Consider the following 25,094-nt stretch of genomic DNA (forward strand, 5'->3'; position numbering starts at 1 on the left):
GAGCAGCAAGGCACACGAGCAGAAGGTAAGTGTATATTCATTTATTTATTTCACTGCGCTGCCCGCACGCTGCCCCGCCACTGCCCCACGATGTAGAATGGGCAGAATCTATGACTGGACCCCAGCATGTCAGTCCAGCACCACCCTTAGTTCAACTTCATACACCAAGTAACCAGCATATTTGGTGTTGCGCAGCTCTAAGAACACAATGAACTGTTTTACAAACAGGGATGCAATTTATGATGCACCCTGTAGACACTGACATTGCATCTTAATCTGTCCATTCGCAATGGGTCACAAAATGATCTGCCTAATGAACATTAAATAGGAAGTTCACTATTTACGCCCCCCTGCAATTGGCTGTGGATGTTGAGATGCTGCACAGTAATGGGTAGTAATCCTCATTCCCTGCATTTCCATTTCTAAGTGGGAAACTTTTTTTTAAAGTAGCCTTCTTATCTTAAAGAGGGAGGTGCTGCTCTTTAAAAAAATAAGTCACTCATTTGGGAAGATATCTAGGGGAGCAGGGATCAATGGTATGCAACTGCATATATGGTCAGAAACAAAACATTTTACTATGAATCACATTTAAAGTGGGAGGCTATCACACCCCTTTCGTAATAGCAAATCATTAAGAGTCACAAAAGGCCTTCTATACATTGCATCTCTGAAGTTTCTTGTCACAGATTAGACCTCTCACTACACATCTCCTCTTTTCTTGAGTTTGACAAGAAGCTGAAGAACGGGCTCTTCGACCCCCCTAGCCAAAGGCAAGGCTAGACTCACATTATAATAATACATCAGGCCCTTGGATACTTGAGCTCACAAGAGGCTCAATAAAAGAAAATCATGTGCTGACCAAATTCCTATAAACACAAGCTGCAAACAGGGGTCTTTCCAAACTGTACAGGACCAGGCCCCCCAAAGGCCTACAAAACATATGAACCGACCCTCTTCAAAGTAGGGAATTTGGAAATCAACACATAACTGTACAAAACGACACTGTGCTTCTGAACTGGCTTCCAATTGGACTTCAGCGTTAATTAGACAGCCTCACTGGCTATATAGAGGGGATATGTAGAACAAACCACAATAACACAAAGGAAATGTTATTAGGGTGCACACTAAGACTCAGTGCTTCATTTGTAAAAACATAAGAGCCAGGGTCATCGTCAGGAGTCCACTGTAGCTTACACCACCCATTGCCCCTTCCTGCCCTGCCAATAACAGTACCAACATAACTATTAACCGTCACACCCCTACAAGTGTGACAGTTTAGACTCTTCCAGGCCAACCAACGCTATAACAATGGCTTGGGCGGCAGATATCATTATGTTTAATGTATATTGAATCAATAAACAGCTGATGTTGTGCTCATCTGTCAATTAGGCAAACACTGCAACCATGTGGCAGACTGTCCTAGATGCTGGTGCTGGCAATTTGGTTTCGGTGCCGAGCACCGGAAACCATCGGCTCAAATTAAGCGCAGCAGAGACCATTGCAACAGTGACTAGGAAGAAGCTGGGAAAAGCCTGTTTAGTTAGAATAAAAGTACAAACAATGTGCATCTTAACAAACACATGGAAATGTATGACCTATATAGAGGTCTGAAAGACCTTTGAGCTAGGAACCCTCAAGGAACCATTAGGATTCCCACACACTAGGCTGCCGACTTCTCTCTTCCAGGAATTTGAGACACCCTATTAAAAGAACTTTGAGTCATGCTGGTTGGCGACGAGCAAATAAACTGTGGACAGCAACTACGAACTGACAAACATATACTTTTTTGTTGTACTCTAAGCCCACAAACCACACAGTGTGCCTAAGGAGCTCTGCCTGGGCTACTGCAACTGACATTCGTAGCATATATGAGGCGGATAATGTAAATGCTTGAATTTTGCAGGAGTTATGCTGCCCTGCAATGTATTTCAGGGTCATTTAGCCATAAACAGGATTTAGGGTAACATTTGTTTACTGACTCGGAAAACACTTCCCTGTGATCTTTATCTTTAGTTTATGTGCACAGCAAATGTATGAATATATAGGTACAGAATGTTCCAGTGCCAGACGGAACTGAAGCCTTCTATGATGTCATCATTGGAATTCTGGAGCTGGTTCTGAGGTGAAGGAGAGTCAGTCTGAAGAAAGAAGGGCATGTGGCCAAGATCTCCAGGCGTGCTCCTGATCATACCTTTGTGTGGATAGCCCCTTGGTGAGCTCTCACTTTTTAGGGCTTTATTCAGGGCCTCTGGCTATGCAGAGAGAGGCACCAGGTTTTCTGAGAACATAATCTGTGTTTTAGCGAATCACCAAACCCGCTAAACACCTGCCCTCCTCTTTACTCCCCCTTGCGCCCCCTCCCCTCCCCCCCACACACACATCCATCGTAGCTGCAGTGGTGGCCTCTCCTTCTCCTACATCGCTGCCAGGACCTGGAACGACCCTCTCCTTCAGCTCCATACAATCCCCTCGCTGGCAGACTGCAGAAAGAGACTCAAGACCTGGCTCTTTGACAGAGACACCGCGCCCTGATACCCCTAGGGGTGATAGTGTCTCGCTCTACAAATGCTGTTTGATTGATCGACCCTTCTGTGCTCCATTTGAGTGCTATAGGTAGAGAGGTGAACCCTGCGGATGCCAGCATCCAAGTGGACCATCGTAATTCCTCGTTAAGCAGCATTGAGGTAACGGTTATTTCCCTTTTGTGATTGTGACGAATGACAGTCAATTAGGACCGTTAGAAAGGGAAGAATGAGGGCACTGCATGCAATGTGGGTGAGAGAAGCCCCAGAGAGACCTCAGGACTGCCTCATCGCTCTGGTAATTCAGAAACTCTAGACCTGGCTGTTAGGGTGAACAGATGACCACGACGCAGCAAGCAACCCCAGATCCTTGAGACCCTCCGGGGTTATTTGCAGCACTTTACAAATCTATGCTTGATTGCACAATGCATAACTCCCTTTTAAAATGCAGATCAGAGACGACATGAACCTTAAAAGAAAAACCTGTTACCTTAAATAGGCAGGACGGTCATAACTTAGTTATTCACTGCACTCGTAGCACATTCACTGCAGTCGTATGCGAAAACAATGGAACAAAATTGTGGTGAGAAACACTCTGAATTCTTCAAATATAAGTATGGTGGTAACTAGTAGAGCATGACAGTACACTTCAAATTAGGTTTATTTTTCAGATGAACAGTTAGACACCAACTCAAGAGAGTTCTTCTCGTGATCTGTCAGAAGATGATTCTGAATAAAGCCAAAACCTGCTCCAGGGGGAACGTAAACTGTAAAGGATGGAGTAAAGAATCAGGCCAATCGGAGACTTTGACCATTGTGTCATACAACTGCCAATTTAAAAGTTCAAATAAATAAGTGAAGACACACAATCGATGGGTGGGTTATCTTTGATTACGTAAAGAGTGGTGCAATGCATATCTGGTGAAAGAATGTCCTGCAGAAAGAACTACTGAGGTCTGTCTTTTCAAAGTAGGCAAAGTGGAAGCACTTTAAATGAAATAAGATTAACCACAAATAGGTATGCACAAGAATTTCGTTTATATTTTATATCTGGGTGTCATAGAGTTCAGGCTGACGTAGCATCTGGTTACTGAGAGAGTGAGACCCACTTTCCTGTCTTCACCTCCAAGCACCAATAAGTAAAATGGAAATGCTCTTCTTCATTCATAGACTCGCGTGTATCAGTGGTAGTTGTGTACCCAGGTATTTAGTAATGACATATCGAAGTAACAGAGGGGTGCTGCGCGCTGTCAAAATACTAGGCACTTCCCCCCACTGCACACTCTAAATTTAAACCGAATTAAATGACATTGATTGTGGAATGGATAATGCATGACAGGCCATGTTTTCCTATCGTGTAACCAGGATCCAGAATGAATAGGGTCTAACATTGTTACTTTTGTCTCCGATGTACTATTCTAATCATGCAAATCTAAGAAGCAACTTGATAGTGGTTTTTCAACAGTATTCTGCCCGAGGGCACACGCCTAACAGCAGGCACATGCCAGAACAGGTGACCTTGAACATGCACCCTATTCACACATCAGTATCATCTACGTATCTTACACAATCTGATGCCCAACATCCTCAAATCTCCTCACTAATAGATTTACACAAGGCCCATTAAATGCAGCCAACAGAATCTTGTCTGAACGAATTTTCATGAACAGTTGTCAACACCCTGTTGTCCAAAGGATACAGAATTTTCGGATCTGACCCAATGCTAAAAATAGCAGGGGGTAGCCATAATCATAAAAGGAGATGTGGCATAACAGCCAGAGCCGCCAACTTTGAAACTCGGGAATCAGGTTTGAGTCTCGGCTTCAGCTCAACATCCTGTGATTCTGGGCAAATCACTTAATTTCCCTGTGCATCCCAAAAACCAATGTGTCCCTGTGTAATGTAACTGGGGCTCATGTAAACTGTTCCAACACCTTCAGGTCGAGTTCGTGCTATTGAAAACACACTTCCATGCAGACCTGTTTCTTATCTTTTAAAACCGTAAAAGTGGCCACAGCCCCACTCTTCCCCCATCAAACATCATCCTTCACTCCGCAACATGCCATGTTCTCAGAGGAGGTAAATAGGAGCACATCAGGCTCTCCAAAGTCAAACTCCTAATTCGATAAAACGCTTATTTTTTTTTATTTTTTATTTCAAAAGTTTCATTTTTGTTGCATCAGCTAACGTATAAAGCCCTCGACTTTCAGCAACCATCCGATCTAGTTCAAAAAGAGGGGGGTAATGTTAGCTGCCACCTCAATTCAGTAGCCTTCCAAGTCTATTAAAAACATACTCAATCGCAGGAGCATGCCTTCGAAAACATGAAACCATCCTTTAAAAATATGATTAGATACATTGTATCTGTTCAGAGGGCCGAGTATCGATTGCTGCGAGCAAAGACTTCTACTACCAAAGCACATCTCAAGGCAAAGAAACGTAAAACTTTAATTCCAGATTCTCTTGCGCCGACCTTGCTGATGGTGGTCCGAGTCTCACCTCCTTCAGGAAAAACCTGCTATTTTCCTGCTCAACATAATTTTAAAAGTCTGACAGAATGCCTTGGTCATCCATCTCTCTGGCCCCGCTGGCTCGTATTATCTACCGGCATCATCGCCTACATATTTTGCTGGGCACTTGACATTAGCTCATTCCTGGCCTTCAGCCTGAATTCCATGACCTAGATTTTCTGCTCTCTATGGTACCTCTTGGACTAGATACTTTAAGGTGACAATCAAAGATTGTAAATTTACAGAGGTTGATTTCGTAACGTACAATGTCCACTATTCTCCTTTTTCTCTTCCTAACACCTTGTCTTTCATTTCATTTCTCCTATTTCCTCCCTTTTCCTTTCTTATATGCAAGTTTTTTCTTCTTTATATTTTACTTTACTTTGATAACTTTATTTCGGTCAAAGACCATAAAAGTGCAATAAAATATGTACAAGCAGAGTATTAAAATATAAATACATCGAGTTAAAAAGTTATTAAACAATGGATATCAAAGGAATAATTAAGAGTAAAAGCAGTATTTATATTATACTATATATGTTAAATCACTAGACTTTTATAGGTCAGTCTCCAGTCCTATCACTGGAAGAGGGGATTCTCACCCCAAGGCTAAACCTGCCCAGGTATATTATTTCTGCAACAGCATCTCACTGGAACCATTAGCATACGTCATGAGAGAAGCTTTATACTGATTATATGTTTGCTGAGAGATGAGGAACATATGAGATACAAAGCATAAACTTCCACAGCAAGAAACATACACATCTAGAGTACATCAACATAAGAATCTGCTAACAATATTACTTTGTTAATCGTGTTTTAGACAAGGATTTCTGAAAAAAAAACGTAAGAATTCACAATTCTAAATCAATGGGCTTCGTTTGCTGAGCATGTTTTGCGCGAATAGGGATGGACCACATTTGCCCTGGTCATACCTGCACCCTACCTCATCTTTGGAAAAATGTACTAATTTGGCATGTGTTGCTGTCATCCTCATAGATGCAGCCATAAGTGGTCACTGAGTAACAACTTTGCATGTGTTAGTTTCCGTCAGAACTGCCAAGGGTCAGGTTGTGTTTATAGCTTGAGGGGAGAGACCTTTGGGCCAAAAATTACGATTTCCATCTTCATTTAAATGTCCCTACACAGCATGCAGCAAGATAGCAGAAGGATAACTGAGAACTAAGTGGTCAGGATTGACTCCTCAATATTGATGAACGGGCTGGCGGCCATTGAAAAATGTGCAAGTCTCTTTTATGAATTAGGGACTTGTACATGTTCTTGCATGTCCACACAAAACAAAGTTCATCTTTGCCCATCCATCTTTTTATACAAATAGCAGCAATTCAGTACCATTCAGTTCTCAGATGTGTGGTAGCTTATTCACCAGAAACAATTCTATAGCATGAAGGTATTGTATGGTAAAGAATACAATCTGTAAGATACTGCATTTACTGCCAGCATGTCATATTCTCCTCCAATCCCAAAATTGTGCAAAATCGTCAGTGCCCGGTACTCAGTTTTTAGGGCCATGACACCAACACTCAGCGTGCCCTTCTCTTCTCATTTTCAGGAGTTCTTCTCTCGCCGTCCAAGTGGGCTCAGATGCACTGGAGCGGAGAGCGTGCCACACTCACACTTAATCACCTCAACAAGGAGGATGAGGGCCTCTACACGCTGCGTGTGATCATGGGGGAGTTCTACGACCAGTTCAGTGGCTACGTCTTTGTTGGAGGTAAGAAACATCAGAACAGCCCAAATATCTCGGGGGGAGGAACTTCTGAATTTACTCAAGTTGTAATTTTCTGGTGAAGAACCTTCAAACACTGAAGGAAACTGCCACACCACTACCAACACCAGCGTTTACTGGCTTGTTACTGTTGCCCTTGAAGTATGTTGCAAAAGGTCACATCATCAAACCTTCCTATCCACCATATTGTAGGCCAATAATGTTAAAGCAAAAATCGATTTGTGTTATAAAGCTGGTCTTCTCAACTTGAATAGGCACTGGTATAGAGTGCCCTTAGATTACTTCCATGGTAAGAGCACATGCAAAGAGTGAAGAGAAATAACCTCTGTGTCTGCACAAACTACAAATAAAATGCCTCCCCTGCTCCACCCCTATGGTAAGGCTAATCCCTAAAATGTGAGCCTCAGTTTGCATTTACAGGTGTATGGTCTGGAGAACATCAACATTATTCTAAAGGCATTCAGTATTAGTAGTTTTCTAGTTATTGCGAAAAAAGTGTTCTGTTACTGTAACTATGCCCCATAGCTATTCTTTGTGTTGGCATGGGTATAGTATGCTGTTTGTGACAGAAAACTGTGGGATACGGGTGTGAGACCCACCACGATTATATACAGCAATGCGTTGGTGATCTGTCAACCAAATCTAATGGTCTAAATGGTATTCGAGTGAGCAAATGAGTGCTAACACTTGAATAGTACACTTTTGAGAGGTAGTAAGTGAACCAGTGAGTGAGTGACAACACTTGAATAAGGTGCTTTCAGGATTAGAGTGAATGAGGTTTGCGTGAAGGGGCGAGTGAAAGATGATACTTAAATAGTGTAGTTTGCAAAGCGCGTGATTGACTCAGTCGTTGACAATGCTTAAATACTGCACTATGTAAAGTGGGCTAGAGACTCAGCCATAGACAATACAGAAATTGTGCACTGGGCTGGGGGCCTGTTCTTAAGGCTTAGGGCGGGGGGCTCGGGGTAGTGTTTAGGGCGGGGATTACCGTGCTGGGGGCCGGTTTTCAGGGCTTCGGGCAGATTGGCTGGGGTGTGAACTTTACTACGCATATAACTTTACCAAATATGCCTTTTCAACAAAATGCGTTGTAAAGGCATGCGTAGTAAAGGAAAGTGTGGTAAACAGTGCTTGAAGTGGAAAAATAGAAACCTGCTTGTTTCTGAGAAGTGCTGGTATTCTCCAATTAAAAGTATTACATCTCTCTTGAGAAGTGCCGGTAGTCTTCCTCTTAAATTAAAAAAGTCTGGGTATCCAGTACCGGACAGTACTGACCCATTTAAAGCATGGGTGGTAAAGGATCGTGTGGTTAGGACGCATTCCGTTGTTGTGACCACGTTGTTGAGGCACGTTTGGTTTAGCCATGCGTGCTTCTGTCATACAACCGGGAAAGCTAAGTTTGAAGAAACAGCTATACAATGCTTGCTGCGTCTTCCTTCAGTAGACACATATCTAAACTCAAGGCCGGCTCTAGGGCGGTGCGACCAGTGCCATTGCACTGGGTGCTGACTTCTGGGGGCGCTGTGTTTACAATTATGGTATAGTTTTAAAAGCACCTGCTGCCGCGTTCCGTGCGTCCAGCAGTTTTCATACAATACAAATGTCTAGATAACTCTGGCGATTAATGTTCTTCCTGGACTGAGATCGGAGTTTTGTTTAGTAGAAGTTGTGACTCAAAAGTAGCGAAGTGGGTCAATATGCCTGATGCAAAGTACTTGTACTGTGCAGATCACAAAGTGCACATAGTCTAAAGAGGTCAGTGCTTTCATCAGAGAGATCCTTTTGTTCGTTGCAGTGTATAAGTTAAAATCCTAATATAGAACAGTGAGCTAATAAAACTGTCATCTGCATGCAAACTGCAAGGTATATATTATTAGAGCGTTATGCTTTTTCCCCCCAGCCTTTCTTTATTCTAACCTTGTAAAATAGGTTTATTTCTGTAGAAAAAAAAGAAAAAAATCAATTCGTTTTTTTAAATGTAACCCCCAACTATGGTGTTTTGTTTTAAATTCTGAGTCTGTGCTGCTCCAGACCAAGCACTCCTAAACTATGCTGTCTACCTGTAGGGATGACATGCAACTCCTCCTCCACCTTGTAGTCCTCTGTGCTATGTAGCATTCCTATGCCCTGATTTACACACGTGTGATTGATTATCTCTGTGTAATGTGTGTGTGTTTTAAAGTGCTCTGGCACCTTACACTGGTATGAGTGGCACTATAAACCTAATTAAATGCATCTCAGCTAGTGAGTGGTTGTGGAGACACGAGGGCCACTGTTAAAGGGTGGTAGTGAAGGAATCCGTAGTGAAGGTGGTCATTGGGGGCGCCAACAATCTTTGTCGCACAAGGCGCCACCAGAGCTAAAGCCGGCCCTGTCTAATCTTTACAATGTCCATCTTTGAACAGGACAGTCTGCTTACACAATAGCAAGGGAACAGGACGTTGTCAGTCTGATGACCTCTAGAGTTGCATGGACATTATTCCTGCTGCACAGAGGTGTGTAACACCAGTGTGACACACTTTGTGGATTTAGAAACAGCAGCTGGCTTCAAGCCGTGGCTTCTTTTGTTTATGAGTGCGCCACCTTGTAGAATGTCAGTAAATCGTATGGGGCAGATTTACATGCCCGTTGCACCACTTTTGCGTCATTTTTAACATGGGAATGTAAATAAGCCCCTATGAACCTATGGCAAATATTGTCATAATATGCCTATAAGTGCACCATTTGATACTAAACGTCTAAAGAGATTCTTTGGGAGCAAAGCCAAGATCTCTCTAAAGTTGTATTTTTCCCCTTCCAAGACGTGATGTCACTCGTGTAATGAACTCACAAAAGTTCGGTAAAGCAGCAGAACAGTCACCTTTCTTCCCCGTCCCCACGCCCCCTCCTGCCTTCACAGGCGCCAAGTTACGTGGGGCCCTGGGGCTTGTGCCCCATCAATATTTCAACCGAGGAGCCTCACATTTGCAGGGGCAGTATGTGGGTAGATAGGGCATGGAACAGAGAGACGGGTGGCCAGCTGAGTTTCCAGGATGCAGACAGGCCGGGGAGCACAGTGGGCAGTGAGGGCGCTGAGTCTGCACACAAGAAAGAGGGCAGCGAGGGAGCACACACGGCAGTGTGTGAGTAGAGGGGGCAGTACGTGTGCTGAGGGGACAGTGAGTGCATGCGTGGAGGAGGGTCAAGAAGCAAGGAGGGCAGTGATTGTGCAGAGGGGCGTGAGGGGTGTGTGCAGAGAGCACTTGGAACTGAGAATCTGGAACTCCCTTCCGCCTCAGCTCCGGACCACCGCCTCCTCCCAGGCCTTCAAAAGGGACCTCAAAGTTCTCCTCCTCCAGAGACACCTCCAAAAGTAATTCACGTCCTCTTGTTATTTGGAGGAAGGCTTCCCACTACTGATAATTTCCACGACCATGGAAGTGCCTTTCCAGTATATTCCTGGGGGTGGAGTGTCTGCCTCTTTGAAGTATTTTCCATGTACTTGTGTTTTGTGCCCTTTTGTAACATGCACACACCACTTTGCCCTTGTAACACGCGATTTGCGACCTCTCACATGTTTTTACCTTTGATACTGGCACAAGTGCCACCTCTGCCTACATAACACTTGTTCTTGGGCCGGAGTGCCTAGCACCTTTTGCAGTATTATACCCCAAATGATACTTTGTTTTCTCTTGTAACTGCACACTTGTCACTTTTTCCTCCTGTACACTTTTTACTACCTCATGTAATTTTGGCTGCGCACAATTTTTACTACCTCATGTATTTTGTTTGCTCACAATTGTCACTATTACCTTTACTACCTCATGTATTTTTGGTTGCTCACAATTTTTACTACCTCATGTATTTTGTTTGCTCACAAATGTCACTATTACCTTATGTACTGTAATGTTTGCGTTTGCAATCTGTTCTTTTGTAATGTTTCTCATTATGTTTCATTTCTGTTCCTTCTGTGAAGCGCTCTGACACCTTCGGGTAAAGTCCGCGCTATATAAAAATGCATAAATAAATAAATAAGAGAAGCAGTGTGCATGCAGAAGAGGTAGGGAGCAGATAGGGCAGGGATTGTGCAGAGGGAGTCAGAAGGGGGTAGTGAGCAGAGGGCAGTGTGCATGCAGAGGAGGTAGGGAGCAGATAGGGCAGTAGGGCAGCAGAAGGGGCAGGAAGCAGCCATGAAGTGCACGAACAGAGAATGCAGGGTATGAAAGGTCAGTGTGAGGGGGAAGTGTCAGTGAGCAGAGAAGGCAGGGGGTGTGCAGAGGGGGGCAATCAGAGAGGAGTGTGAGAAACGAGGGAGGTAAGGGGGCATATGGTGTGAGTAGCAGGGCCAGAGGGGCAGGGAGCAGAGAAGACAAGTGTGCAAGCTGAGGAGCAGTGTATGTGTGAGCATGCATGCAAAAAGGGTCTGTAAGTGAACAGGAGAACTAGGAGCAGAAGGGCCCGCAGTGGTTAGCCAGTGGGCACAGGATGTGGGAAGAGGGGGGGACGGAGGATAAAAGTGGCAGGGGCACAATGCAGTGTAGGGGCAGATAGGGAAGTATAATATGATATACTCGCCACATTAGAGTTCTCTGACCTGGGCCCCACCAATACTTTTGTAGACATGCCCCCCCCCCCCCCACCCCACCCCCCGTCTCTGCCATGCGGGTCCACCGATGAACCCTCCATAGTTCTATACATGTAGTTTTAGGGTTAAAGGGTTAAAGTCTATGGATCAGAAGTTCTCATAAGATATGCAATTTTTTAAAAAAAAATAATAAACTCTTCTGTAGTTTCATGTTTGACAAAGAACGGCACATTTCGTAAGGAGGCTGTGTGTGCTCTCTGTTCCCTGTCTCTTTAAGGCGATCACGGCTATCGGATTTTACTGGTCCAGGGAGAGATTCTATATCCGTCTCTGCAGCTGAGAGCAGCAGCTGAAGTGTGTAATGCTTACTTATGGCTGCTTGGAATTCCTGGCTCTGGGAATGTCTTCGGAGTGGCGCCTCGCTGGTGGCCGACTCATGCACTGCTCCGTGAGAATGGAAACACACCCCTCTGAAGCGTCCTAGAGGGAGGAAGAGACACAGCACAAAACATTAGTAACTGGCTGTCTTTGTTGCAGTCCGAAAACAAAGAATGCTGAATGTGTGGAGTAAGAAATATACACAAGTGAATAAATAGCAAAAGAAACAGAGTAGAGAAGAAATAAAGAGGAGATGATACCAGGGAGAAAATAGTGTATCACTCTGCTTAGTGACACTACTTGGGCCCCATAAAAGTCCTATACTTCCAGGCCATCTGATTGGCTAAGGGGAGATCGGTCCACTCGCCTGCCAGAAAACACAATTTTCCTGATAGAGTTGAAAATAACAGGCCAGGGAATTAGGGGCGGGTGTTATGGGAGAGTGGAGGAGTCGTAAATTGCAAATGTGTTGGAAATACTCATGATGGTGGTGGAACATGTTTTCTTTAAGTAGTCAGCTATGGCTTCAGTGGTCCAGGAAAGAGTCAGGGGTAACTAAGTGTGCTCATTGGCAGTTATAGTCTTTGTATAAGTTTGACGAACTGGTGAGGTGTGTGGATAGGCCCTTTCAAGAGCAGTTTGGCTCACAGACGCTCACTGCAATGCCCCCTTTGATTATTCTCTCACCAAGGGACAATCAGACCTGTAGGCCAATTCAATCTTCAAGATTGTGGAACATATGAAAATCTGTTGCAACAATGCAGAAAGTCAAAAGATCCACCAACAAGTAGTCCTGCCATAAAAAAAAGCTTTTCGCCAGACATTTGAGAAGGTTCTCAGAGTTACCCTCCTTATGTAGACCATAGTTTGTTCTTTTACAATGCTGGGAGTGAGGCGAGTTCCGGGACATTCTATCAGCCTGTCTCAAACAGCGGGGAGCAGGCTGTGTATTGGTCGGCTAACAAGTTCCCACAGATGAAAGGTACTAGCTCTCGTCAGATACTAGGTGGTGCCCTTTTAACATGCAGAGTGTGTGGTTTTCTTGAGCTTCTCTTGACTCCAAGGACTCGTAGAACCTACCGCATGGGCTCTAGAGCCACTCTTGGGCTGCCCAGTGCCCCTCCCTTTCTTAGGCTCTGGCTTCACTCAGATAACATACCCTGGCATCAACCCTGACATCTGTCAACAATTTACCTTCTGTGAATGTTGATTTAGTTGCATACACATGCAAAGTCTGTGTTGCTCTTCCCCAAACACTAGGGGTAGTACAAACAAGGGAAAATATATCTGCAAAATGCCAACTTAGAAGTAGTTTCCTACCCTAACAAGTGGTGATTATGTCAAGAAAATCTCTTCTCCCAAAAGGTCTATTTCTTTTATTATATATTTTATTTCATTTAGTGAGTTTCATAAAGTGCATAAATGCCCCAAGGGTATCAGAGCGCTCCACACTGCACAGTTTCATCATTGAATACCAAATAACAAATAGTGATCAGAGACATACCCCGTAAGCTAACAGGGAAAGAACAAGGTCTGAATCTGAAGAGCTGGCGCACGATGTTCTGTTAGAGGGGACGACTGAATTACCCCACCTGTCTGTGTCATTGTGTGGGTGGCCCAACAATCAGTTCACAGTTAAATCAGTGATCTTTTGCTTGTTACAAGATTGCTACAGGGTAAGTGTCATAATGTTTCCTTTTGTAAACCGTGCAGGCAATATACCACTAATAAAGGGCCTCTTAACATGTGCATTAGGGAAACTGAACAGCTGATTTTTAGTGAGTGACCTGTTAAAATCCTGTTATTTCCTGGCCTCGGAATGATAGCTACTCTGACTGTTCTGTTATTTCTGGAGGTGGGGAAATAACGGGGAGTACTTGTTTTGGGCACTTACATGTGGGGATCAGTTTTTTCACTCCCAATTCTGTATGTTATCCCAAAAACATGGAATTCCAATGGACCTGGGGACTCCTATTACCGAATCTGTCGCAATTTAAGAGCCACTCGTAACGAGGGCCCATGTTTCATGGTCTGTCCCATAATTAATAGGCTGAGTTCATGCATGGAAATTTATCAGGAGGTATATAAACTATTTCAAGTAGCTGTGACTCAAGTCCACAGATAGTTCACTAACTGATGCCCAGAGCCCTTTAGTGTGGTACCGCATCTGCACACCGCTGCATGATTGAGCAAAAATGTCCTAATTTCCTCATTTTTACCACAAGTATAATGACCTGGATTGACTGTTCGGGGCTCAGTGTCAGATCACTGTTGGGTTTACTTCTCTTCTCAGTTGACTAGATACTGCGTCGGCCCCACAGGATAAACCACTTATTTTCCAAGTTAGGTTCAATTTGACTGACCTGAGCACTGAAGGTGTCCGCCCTACCTTCAACCCTTCCTCAATCAGTTTCATAACATATCACCGGCTAACATGTCAGTAAAAAAAGGAAGAAAACTAGATGGTGCCGAGTGCTCATACCATTGTCCAACCTTTTTCACTGTCAAATGCTAGGGTTGCAAGTACCCAGACTGCCAAGTCTTGATTCCTCCTCATTGTTCTTTTTTCCATCATCCAACACTTCCTGTCACGTTATTTCACTCTTACTCTCTTTTCACCCCTGCTTTCTCCCTTTGTCACTGGTTTTCTATTGCCTCAGGCTCCCTTTTTCTTTGTTTTTCTGCCTTTTTCTTCTCGTGCTCTGGGTGAAGCTCTGATGATGACAAATAAGTCTCAGGTGCCCACCATCTGCAACCACCTGCACAAATGAACCGCAGACATGTCCTCCATGCCAGTCTCCTGCAGGGCGCGGCTCTGTGCTAGATTCTGTCTTGAGCCATCAGCCTGGCTGTGTCGCAGTCCTGCGGAGGGCAACAGCCTTCCTGTTGAAGTAGCTCTCTAGAAAGTTGGAAGGACGCCAAGAACGCATAGGCAAGCCGCAGCTGACCGGAACAATGTCTGTGCGGCCAGAATCTGTAAAATGTGCCAGTTCACGCCCAGCCCACTAAATATAGCAAGGAACACCGGAATTATGCTGCAGGGGAGGATAGAATTATGCAACAGGGTTGACTAAATTATGCAGCAATAAAAGGGAAATTATGTGGCTTTAATGCAGCATATTTTATGGTAGCATTACTTCATTATTTTGTAATTTTTACATGTCAGCACGGTCTGAGCAAATTGTTCACCTCTTTACTACCAATTTGACACCCGAATACAGCAATAAGTAACAGAAAGGCGGCCAGTTAGCCTTTGCAGAGGGCATTCCAATGCGCAGCGACTTGTTTTGCCATGTTTTGAGTAACTTTTTATCCATTTATGCAACAAGCAAATTTTTGGGATTAAAATCTGTAGAAGATGCAGCAGCTGAACAATTATTTGGCAACTGAGGCATATCCATATTTATACAAGAAAATGCTACAACTGTAAAATTGCATTTTTCCAGTGGCCCTGAATATAGCAAATATGTCCGCATGCATGCTGCCAATACATTCCGCATGCATGCTGCCACATGGTCTGGGACTACCGACCACCCCCTCCCTATCATGCAAACACCACATACAATCCCCATAGTAACTTAGACAGGCGAGGGATTTCTTTGGGACCCCCCGGCCGTATTTATTAAAATATGAAAACAAATAAAAATTTGTAAAATAAACATTATTTACATAATTATTAAATGCAAAATTCAGACATTAGATTTACATCAAGGTAGACAGGTATGAAGGGCTAACCTTAACAAATGTCTAATACAGCGTGTTCCTAACCAAATCTAACATCCTACTTATCAATTTTGCATTCACAAATTCTGAGGCCTACGGCAAGGTCGCTAACCGGTGTCAGATCCTTTTTCCCGCTGCGCACTCACGTTCGAGTGCACATGCGCAACAAGGGCCCGGTTACCGGGAGAGTACGTACCTCTCCTGGTTACCCTCCTTCGCACCGTGAACTCCATTTAACCATAACAGGAGGGCCCTTACACTCGCGCCATTTGATGACGTCATAGTGTATGTGCGGGGTGGCTACCAGCCTGAGGAAAGCATGATTCCCTCCCCTGCACCCTTCCAAGCAAGCGGATATCCTGCCCCTGAAGTTCTGGGAGAGACCAATGGCCCCTCCCCTGGGCGACCCCATTCGATGAATGGTGCCGCCCCCTAAGGACCTTAAATTGCTGCTCACCGATTATGACCTTACCGCCTGACCAGTATAATAAATACGACAATTAAGAAACCTGTGACGGGAAAAAAGGCCTAAGGAGAAAACAAGTAAATACACATTCACCTAACCCATTGAGCACATTCCACTAATATTGCCTGTAAAACCGGGTCTGGTGGCTCAGTGGACTAATGCGTCTACTGCAGGGGCCTGTGTTCGACCTCATGGTCACAGGTTCAAATCCCGGCGGGTCCACTCAGCCTTTCATCCATTTGGGGTCGATAAAATGAGTACCATTGAGTTGGGTAACAACAAACATCTGTTATTTCAGCGCCAAGATGCCCGTAGTGGTGAACGTGCGCTTTACAAATACTCATGTTGTTGTTGTTGAAAAAGGCCTAAGGAAGAAAATTACACCTATCCACAGCGTTCAATACCATCACCGATGATACCTACCAACGTCCAACTGAAATTCTGCTAACAGGGATGGTGGGTGGGGAAAATGTAGCAGCCCCTGCAGCAGGGGCGAGGAGCGAACCTGGGGAGCGCGGGTAAAAGAGGCCGCTTCCCGCGCCCTCCAGGCCTTTTCAACTCCCTCCCCCGCACCCTTCCAAGCAAGCTGATATCCTGCCCCTGAAGTTCTGGGAGAGACCAATGGCCCCTCCCCCTGGGCGACCCCATTCGATGAATGGTGCCGCCCCCTAAGGACCTTAAATTGCTGCTCACCGATTATGACCTTACCGCCACAGGCCAGCATAGTTGACCGACTATCTGGCTGCCCCCAAACCTCCTACACTGAAAGGTCATACCTACCTCGCGAAACCGTCTAAGCATGCCCAAATACTCTATGTCAGTAGCTCATTGCCTGTCTCAGTTAGGTGGACACCAACCTGCAAGTAGAAATGGTCCCACCAGATGTACCCATGTGGAATATTCTTGAATTGAGGTATTCAAAATAATTTCTCAATCTTGTTATTGATCCTCTTTACCGAGTGACTCCAAGCCCTAACAGAGCCCCCCCGCCCCTTCCACTGCAGCCTAGTTATCCCTGGGGCCACACTATGGTGCAGGGTTCAAACAAAAAACGGGGATTGAGGCTAATACGGCCGCACCGGTGACCAAGTTCCTGATGTTTATATAATGTGGGTGCAGATGGTCTGGGACACTATGGTGCAGCCTGGGCGTACTTTTGCTAACCAGTTCACCGCTGAGATTAACTCTACGATCAGGCCCCTCCTGCCCAGTTTAACCAAATCATTGCCAGCCACGTGTAAGATAATGACTGAGGGCGGTGTGATTCATGGTTCCTATTCTGGACGGACAGACACCATCTTTGGAATACCTGTACTCGCTGTGACCGGGCGTATCTTGGCCCTAGACATGTAAAACCCAACCTACTTCAGTATCCTGTTCAAGTTGCAGGGTCTAAAGCTGGGGCTGGCCTACTCATAGGCACTTGACCCCCTCCCCTCTTGGCGCCACTATCTGGCCTCCGTCATCAGCACCACGGTGCGCCGGATCTTCGCACCTCCCACGTCAGTGCTAATCGCTGTTGGTGCAACCATAACATTGTAAGGCTAACCCCTGTGCCAGCCTATAGCTTAACTCTGGAGCCTCCTAACACTACGCAGTGTTATTTATGAAAGGCGAGCGCAGGCGCCCCCTATAAGTATCCACTTCACAACGAGGGTGTTGATGCGACGTCTCCTGCGTAATACTTGTGCTCCTTGACTAACTGACGTTATACACCTGAAAAGCAGTGCCCTGGCCCTTTCCTTCAACTGGCCACACAGTGTGCAACCATAACCTTGTAAGGCCGAGCCCTGTGCCGGCCTACCTTCCTACTATGGAGCCTCCTAACACCACGCAGTGTTATTCATGAAGGCGCCCGCGGGCACAGCGCTGCCATAGCATTAACCGTTTCACAACGAGGGTGTTTTTGTGACGCCCCCTCCATAATATTTGTGCTCCTGGTCAAACTGTGACGGTATGCACTTTAAACGCATTGCCCTGCCCCTTTCCCCAACTGGAAACACAAATGGGTGACAATTACACACTTCAACCATAATGCATGGGTAGCACCTTCTCCCGCTGGCACCGCTTGAGCCGTTGAATTGACCGCCCATCACAGTTGAGGCCTTTGCTTGGAACTCCTGATCCAGGTTTACCGGTCCCCTTGGCTGTCCACTTCTTGCAGTTGTTGTGGTGTGGAGCACTTCTCCAGTATCAACCATGGGTCCGGTCATACATAAATGAAAACAAACACAAACGATTAGTGTTTCTTGTTTCCTGACAAAAGGTCCAATACACATGCCCGTATTCGTTGCTATCACATGCTAAGCTTTAGCTAAGATCAGCACCAGGTACATTACCATCAAACCTGCAACTGCAAGTGTCTAACAGAGCATCAGTTTGTGTCACATGCAGAGCATTTAACTTAGTGCTACAATGAGGTGCCTGGTAGTATGGCCTACATGAAAGAATAGACCTGTAGTCAACAGTGAATGCAATAGCCCATCCGTCATTACTTAAGGACAGTACATTGCGTGAAATGCTGTGAAATAGCGCTTTCATATTTACTAACAAGGTATGCTGTAGCCCAGCACCTTTCTTTCCAGGCCAATGCTATTGGCATTTCCGAAGTCTGTCCACACATACGTGTATGCGCGTGTCTGTGTGGCACGGCCTCCCCACAAAGCTTACGTGTACCACCCTTTGGTGCCTAGGGTCTTAGACACAGGCCCCGTACTCAGATGCACCTCCGCAACTGCGTGTTTCGAAGTTCATGCTGAGAGTGTCCCTGGGTGAACCTTCTCAGAGGCCGATACACGTAGGCCTGGCCTCCCCCCCATGTTAAGAAAATTGTTGTAATATGTTAAGCATGCCTCCCTCAGTAGGTACAGACCCCTTTTGAAACCTGGAGCACGCTCCAGTGATAACCTACATGTAAAGAAAAGAAAATTGTGGGCCAGATTTTGCAATACACCAGCTACGTGTGCTGACCACATCACAGCTCACTACCAGCACCTGGCTTACAGGCCATGGCACCCCCCCTTATAGTTCCAGAAAATAAAACTGTAAACCTATTTTATGTTACAATTCCTTACAGAGAGCACATGCTGTATCTATAATGACTCCCTGGCGCCTTCCTGGATACTTAAGGAAGGTATAGAGTATAATTGGGGTTCTTTCTGTCCCGTATGAAAAGATTCCCCCCCACTAAAACCAGTGCCCGAGCTAAAAAACCTTTGCCACGGTGGATGTAGCAATCCATAAACCACCATCACAGCGCAGTCTGTGCGCGACGCCAAACCATGTAACAGCGTGCTCCACAATGTGTCCAGGGGCATCTTGTACACTCACCCTTCCGCTGCCGAGCACGAGAGACTGCAGCATTCGGCGTCGGTCCCAATCCAATACCCCCAGCCGGCCCTCATGACGACAGCAGGATTCCTGGCTTGCACGACCTCGGGAATAAACTGTTGCTGCCCCGAGCATTGCGACTCCCACGTGAACCGCCCATGCACATCTGCAGCTCCTTGCCGGTCCGACGGAGCGCCTCTGTTATCACCATTTTCCATCTGCCGATTGCGAGTCCTTCACCACCAAAAACACAGCACCTTGGGCATGGTCTTTCAAACTCATTCAACTTCGGCCTACAAAAAACAAGAACAAAATTAAAGGACAACCTCCTAGCGAGGCTGAAGTGACCTAAACACTGCTTGCACTGCTCCCCCGAAGACCGCCACAGCTGGTCCCTCGCTCTTTTGACTCCGTAAGTCCCGGCCCGGCGAGCGCCCGCAGTGAACTCGCCCACGCCGTAATACCTGCAAAGGACGAAACAAAAGAAAATTTAGCAGCCCCTGCAGCAGGGGCGAGGAGCGAACCTGGGGAGCGCAGGTAAAAGAGGCCGCTTCCCGCGCCCTCCAGGCCTTTTCAACCCTTCCCTTGACCCGGAAGCACTCACACCGCTTCCGGGTCAACGGTGGGACCCATAACCCACCCGGAGTGGAAGGGGGGGGGTTATGGGCCCAGCCATGTGTGCGAGGGGGCCGAGCGGCCACCCCTTTCCTATACATTCGCACACAGGAATGCCAGCGTTTAAATGAGTTTTACACTGCACATGTCAGACTGGCCGTCGCAAGACAGCCGGCCAAAGTGACTTGCGCGGTATAAACTGGTGGAGTGAGCACTACTCCCCTGCTGACAGTCTGCAGCAATCGCCTGCCCAGAAACCCTGCTTGGGCTGGGAGCAGTGAAAAATAAAATGGTAATTCATTTTATTTTTCGTTTTTGCTGCATTGGCAGCAGGGGGCGATGCTCCTCTGCCCTAATGGGGAGGCCGCCGCTGGTGTACAACACATGTTCTGTGTAGAGATGGAGGTACCTAAGGGAAGGAGGGGTTGTCTCTGCCAGGCTCTGTTTGACGATCTTCTGACAGGGGACTATATTTGGGAAAGGAATATTTTTGAAGTGTGCAAGACCGGCCTGGTGCGCAGTGGGTAAAGTTGAGAGTGAGACGGGAGCTACATCTCAGTTGTTAGATGGAAAATCTTTCATGCTGGATTTAGCAAGTACAATGGACTTCGGAAGAGTGGTGGTACCAGCGCTATGCAGGGCTATGCAATGGACAGTAATACCCTGCATATGCTGACAGGGCCCTCTAGGCCTGCCTCTGATTCGAACAAAATCCACTCTGAGCCAGTGCCCAAAGGTGCTAGAGCGGCTTTGTAGCCTGTGGAGGTCCACTTCCAGGAGAGCCTGCATCCAGCAGACTTTGTGAACTTGGTTCAATTGGAGACAACCAACTCTAAGACTCTTTTCAAGAAGAATTAAGACATTGAATCAATCCAGAACAAACTGCTGAACACAACTGTTAGAGAAATGCTCGCACTGCGGAAGTACCAGCTTTCATGATGAGACAGGTGGAAATTCCTAAAGAGGGGAAGCCCTCACCCCCCGTTACTGATTTTTCACAGCTTGGCCTGCTTCTATGTATATCAGTAGACTCTGTTTACCTGGTGACTGCTCTGAATGTGATGCTACACCCAGTGAACACTTTTGATATTTGAAAGTTATTAAGTTGACATAATTTTCTAACCCCCTTCTCATTTCCTGTGCCGATTTTTCATTTCTTGCAAAACGATTTGCGCCAGGATGCCCCTTCGGTAGTGACAGCTTGCGCTCTATAAATGCAAAAATCAAATCAAATCTCGCATCCATTTTTGTCCATTTTAACTTAGTGTTTTAGATACAAATGGTCTGTTGTTACTTAACCTGGGGGAACCTGAAGTTCTATAATTGTTGGACTATAATTGTTGGCTGTCTGGATTTACACACAGCAACTTTATTTTTTCTAAGGATGGCCTTGTTGCCCAGGGAAATATACCCAAAGCAAGCTGAGTGTACATTCAGTGAAAGTAATTTGCCTCTAGAAAGTGCTCTGGTGGGGATTGTGTTCAGGCAGCACTCACTTCAAGACCATGGTTTCTCTTTCTTCAACAGGCTTACAGGGAAATTTGTCTCTGTCCTCCTTATAGGAGTATAGAAAGCGGAAGAAAACTATTTATACTCTGCATAAGAAATTTAAATTGGTAGCGGGTTTTCTGAATAATTTTCTCTCCTGGCTCCTATCTTAAATAGAACTCTTTTCTGCTTGTGAGAACTCCGAACGCCTTTCATGTGATTGGAAGAATAGGTTTTTACATTATTAATAACATGGAACACGATAATCATGTTGTCATTATTTTCTCTATGCTTGATTATGCCATCGTCCTCTTAAGAGGTTCATCTAAAACCTCCAAATCCAAACTTTCAAGTATTGGGAATACAGCAGGTAGAAAATGTTCACCTTACGCCCTTAAAAGAGTCCCTCTTGAGCTTTCACAGCACTTCATTGACCACAAGTCTCTCAAAGCAACATATTTAAGGTAGTCTACCTGGCTGACAGGACCCTGTTGACCAAGGATCTATTATACCTCTAAGCCTTGAATTAACATCCACCACCCAACTAAGATTATCTGGTTCTCTAATTCCCTGCTCCTCTCCCTTTCCAGTACTAGAAACCTCATCTCTGTGGCTTCATCGTTGGAGGCTCTATCCTTCTCTGGAATCTCTCCCAATGTGCTGCAGTCTGCGGATGAATCCATTGATTCGGCCAACACCTGAAAGCCCATCTCTAAGTTTTGCATTTTGAAATTCTGTCATGTCCCCAGATCTAAAACCTTAAGCACCTCCCTTCTTGCCACTCATCCCTTTCTCTCTTCTTGATCTGCTTTCCTCACCCTTACTTCCTTCGCTCCCAACAGAGATGCATCTATACGTAGAGCAGCAGGTGCCGGCACCGGGTCTTATGGACCTGAGGACCTCACTGAACCCTGATTATTGTTGTTTTCTACAACACAACCAGCAGTCTGTGCCGGGTGTTTCTGTGCTTGCATTGGGGCCCACGGCACACTTCATACACCTTTTCCCCATCCCTCCTCTGTGCTCTAAGGCGATGCAGACTTAGAATGAATATATGACAAGCAACCAATAAATAAAAAATACATTAGGAGCTGTTTGCATTCTGAACAGAGTTAAGGGGACGAATTTTACTTGTTTGTAAAGTAATTCAGAAGTTCAGACACCGTCACACTAACTCCCAGAATCTGATTGTTCAAGACCTGTCATTACAACTTTGGTTGTATCACCTTCTGTCTCTAGTCAAGAACAGGCCTAGATGAAAGAACTTGAGACTCAAATTGGAACTACATCCTTGACTTTCACACCATCTTTTAATGAGATTTATGCAAAACAAATTTGTGTAAAATGAGTTCTCAAATAAAAATGTTGATGCAAGGACACATTTTTGAATACATGCCATTACAACGTATTTTTTAAAACTACCATTACAACGTATGCCATTACAACGCACACCATTACAATGCATAATACTTTTAGGGCAACAGTAAGGTAACTGTTGGATAGAGAGTAGGGGTAAAAATTACTATTCCCACTAATTTCTAATTTCTAATTTAAAATACTTGTAGAGCGCAGCGTACACCTTGCGGTTTCTTGGCGCTGGGGGGATCGGCAACTGAGATGAAGAGGGACCAGGGAGAGATGAAAAAAAAAAATATTGAGGGAGTTTTTAAGTGGGGAAAGCCTGACTGAAAAGAAACGTTTTCAGTTCTCTGCGAAAAGGGAGATACTGAGTAGCAGAGCGGAGGTGGTCAGGAAGTGAGTTCCAGAAGGTTGGGGCTAGGGTGGAGAAATTAGCCCCGCCCCACTTTTTGCGAGTGAAGCGAGGGATCTGGAGGAGGGACCTGGAGGAAGACCGAAGTTCTCTTGCAGGTACATAGGACTTGATTAGTGAGGAGATGAAGGCAGGGGCAGAGCCCTGACGGGCCTGGAAAACCATGCACCCGATCTTGAATAGAGCCCGTTCCTTTATGGGGAGCCAGTGGAGCTCCCTGAGAAGGGGGGTGGAATGGTGATATCGAGGGAGGCCGTACACAAGCCGGGCCGCTTGATTCTGAACGGTCTGGAGTCTACGCAAACTGTGAGCAGGGATGCCGTGGTAAAGAGCGTTTGCGTAGTCCAATTTTGATATTACAAGTGCGGCCATGATGATCCTGAGTGCCTGGGGGGAAAAGAAGCGGGAAACAGTGCGGATAGTGCGGAGAGAAAGGAAACAAGAGGACACCACAGAGCTAATTTGTGAATGAAGAGTGAGTTGGCTGTTAATTTTGACCCCAAGTGTTTTGACCGTGGTGGAGGGGGTCGGTGCAGAGCCAAGAGAAGGGGGCCAGAAGAGAGAGTTCCAGGGACTGGATGAACCACCGGTGAGAACCAGCTCGGTTTTATCCGGGTTCAATTTAAGGTGGTTGTGGTTCATCCAGTCCCTGATGAATGTCATAGTTGACTGGAAATTGGAGACCGAAAGAGGAGAGGGGGACAGATCAAAGATGAGCTGGAGGTCATCCGCGTAGTTATAGACAGTGACCTCCAGCCGCTGTAGTGCAAAGATGAGAGGAAAGATATAAAGGTTGAAAAGTAAAGGGGAAAGCGAGGAACCCTGGGGAACACCGCAAGTGACAGGGAGGGGAGTAGCCGTGAAGTCGCCTAGTCGGACCGCCTGAGTGCGTTCCCTCAGAAAGGAGGAGAGCCAGATCAGAGCTGATCCCCCGATGCCAGCCGCCTTGACACGGGTGAGTAGGATGGTGTGGTCCACCGTGTCAAAGGCGGCGGAAAGATCAAGGAGGACCAGTGCCTGGTGTTTATTTTCATCCATACCTTTTCTGAGTTTGTCCAAGACTGAGACCACGACTGACTCGGTCGAGTGCCTGGGACGAAACCCAGCTTGGCGGGAGGCCAAACTCCCATTTGCCTCAACATGGGCGCTGAGCACCGCGGTGACATGGCGTTCCATCACCTTGCCCAGGAAGGGTAGCAAGGAGATAGGGCGATAGTTGGCCGAGATAGAGGAGTCAGCGCCAGATTTCTTCAGGATGGGCACTATGGTAGCTGCCTTAAGTGGATAGGGTACTACGCCTTGTGCCAGGGAGCTGTTGAGGAAGGCAATGGGGGGGTCGGGGCAGCTGGAGTAGATTTGCTGCAGGACTCGTGCTGGGCAGACGTCCGCGGGAGATCCCGACTTCACTTTAGGGAGTATCTCCAGGAAGGAATCCTGCGTGAGGGGAGGAATAGAAGTAAGCAGGTAAGGGAGGGGAGGGGGGGCGGGGTCGACGAAGGCAGAGGAGGGTGGAGGGATATTGACCTTAATGGTTGCTATTTTGTCCAAAAAATAGGTATTGAGCTGGTCGCAGAGAAGTTGGGAGGGAAGGATATTGGGCGAGATACGGTCTGAGAATGCCAGGTCATTCACTGTTCTAAAAATTTCCCTGGGTTTGTTTTCAGCGGAGGTAATTTTAAATGAAAAGTAGGTGGACTTAGCAGCCAAGATCGCTGTTTTATATTTGTCCAGTGCTGATAAGTAGTGGGTTTTTAATAGGGGATCGTAGTTTTTCCTCCATTGCCTTTCAGCTTGTCGGGCGCTCAATTTAAGGTCTTTTAGGTGGTCATTGAACCATCTATTACAGTCCTTAGGTCGGCGGATGGAGATGCGGCGTAAGGGCGCCACAGAGTCGCAGCCATCCGCCAGCCAGATGTTAATGGCTTCGGCTTGAGAGGTAGATGTTAAGCCAGTAAGGATAGGAGTAGAGTCGCG

The 25,094-nt window shown here is 46.0% G+C and overlaps 1 protein-coding gene across 5 annotated transcripts in view; it reads left to right on the forward strand.

Annotated features, from left to right (window-relative positions):
• Positions 1–25,094, forward strand: part of MYOM1 (myomesin 1) — a 736,755-nt gene that overhangs the window by 313,508 nt on the left and 398,153 nt on the right. For all 5 annotated transcript variants that reach the window (XM_086965593.1, XM_086965594.1, XM_086965595.1 and 2 more), the window contains one exon: positions 6,606–6,767. In XM_086965593.1, coding sequence (XP_086821719.1) covers positions 6,606–6,767 — 162 coding nt within the window. The remainder of the gene's footprint in view (positions 1–6,605; positions 6,768–25,094) is intronic.

Source organism: Lissotriton vulgaris, chromosome 4_1, assembly GCF_964263255.1.
Source record: "Lissotriton vulgaris chromosome 4_1, aLisVul1.2, whole genome shotgun sequence".
Classification (NCBI taxonomy): Eukaryota; Metazoa; Chordata; class Amphibia; order Caudata; family Salamandridae; genus Lissotriton; species Lissotriton vulgaris.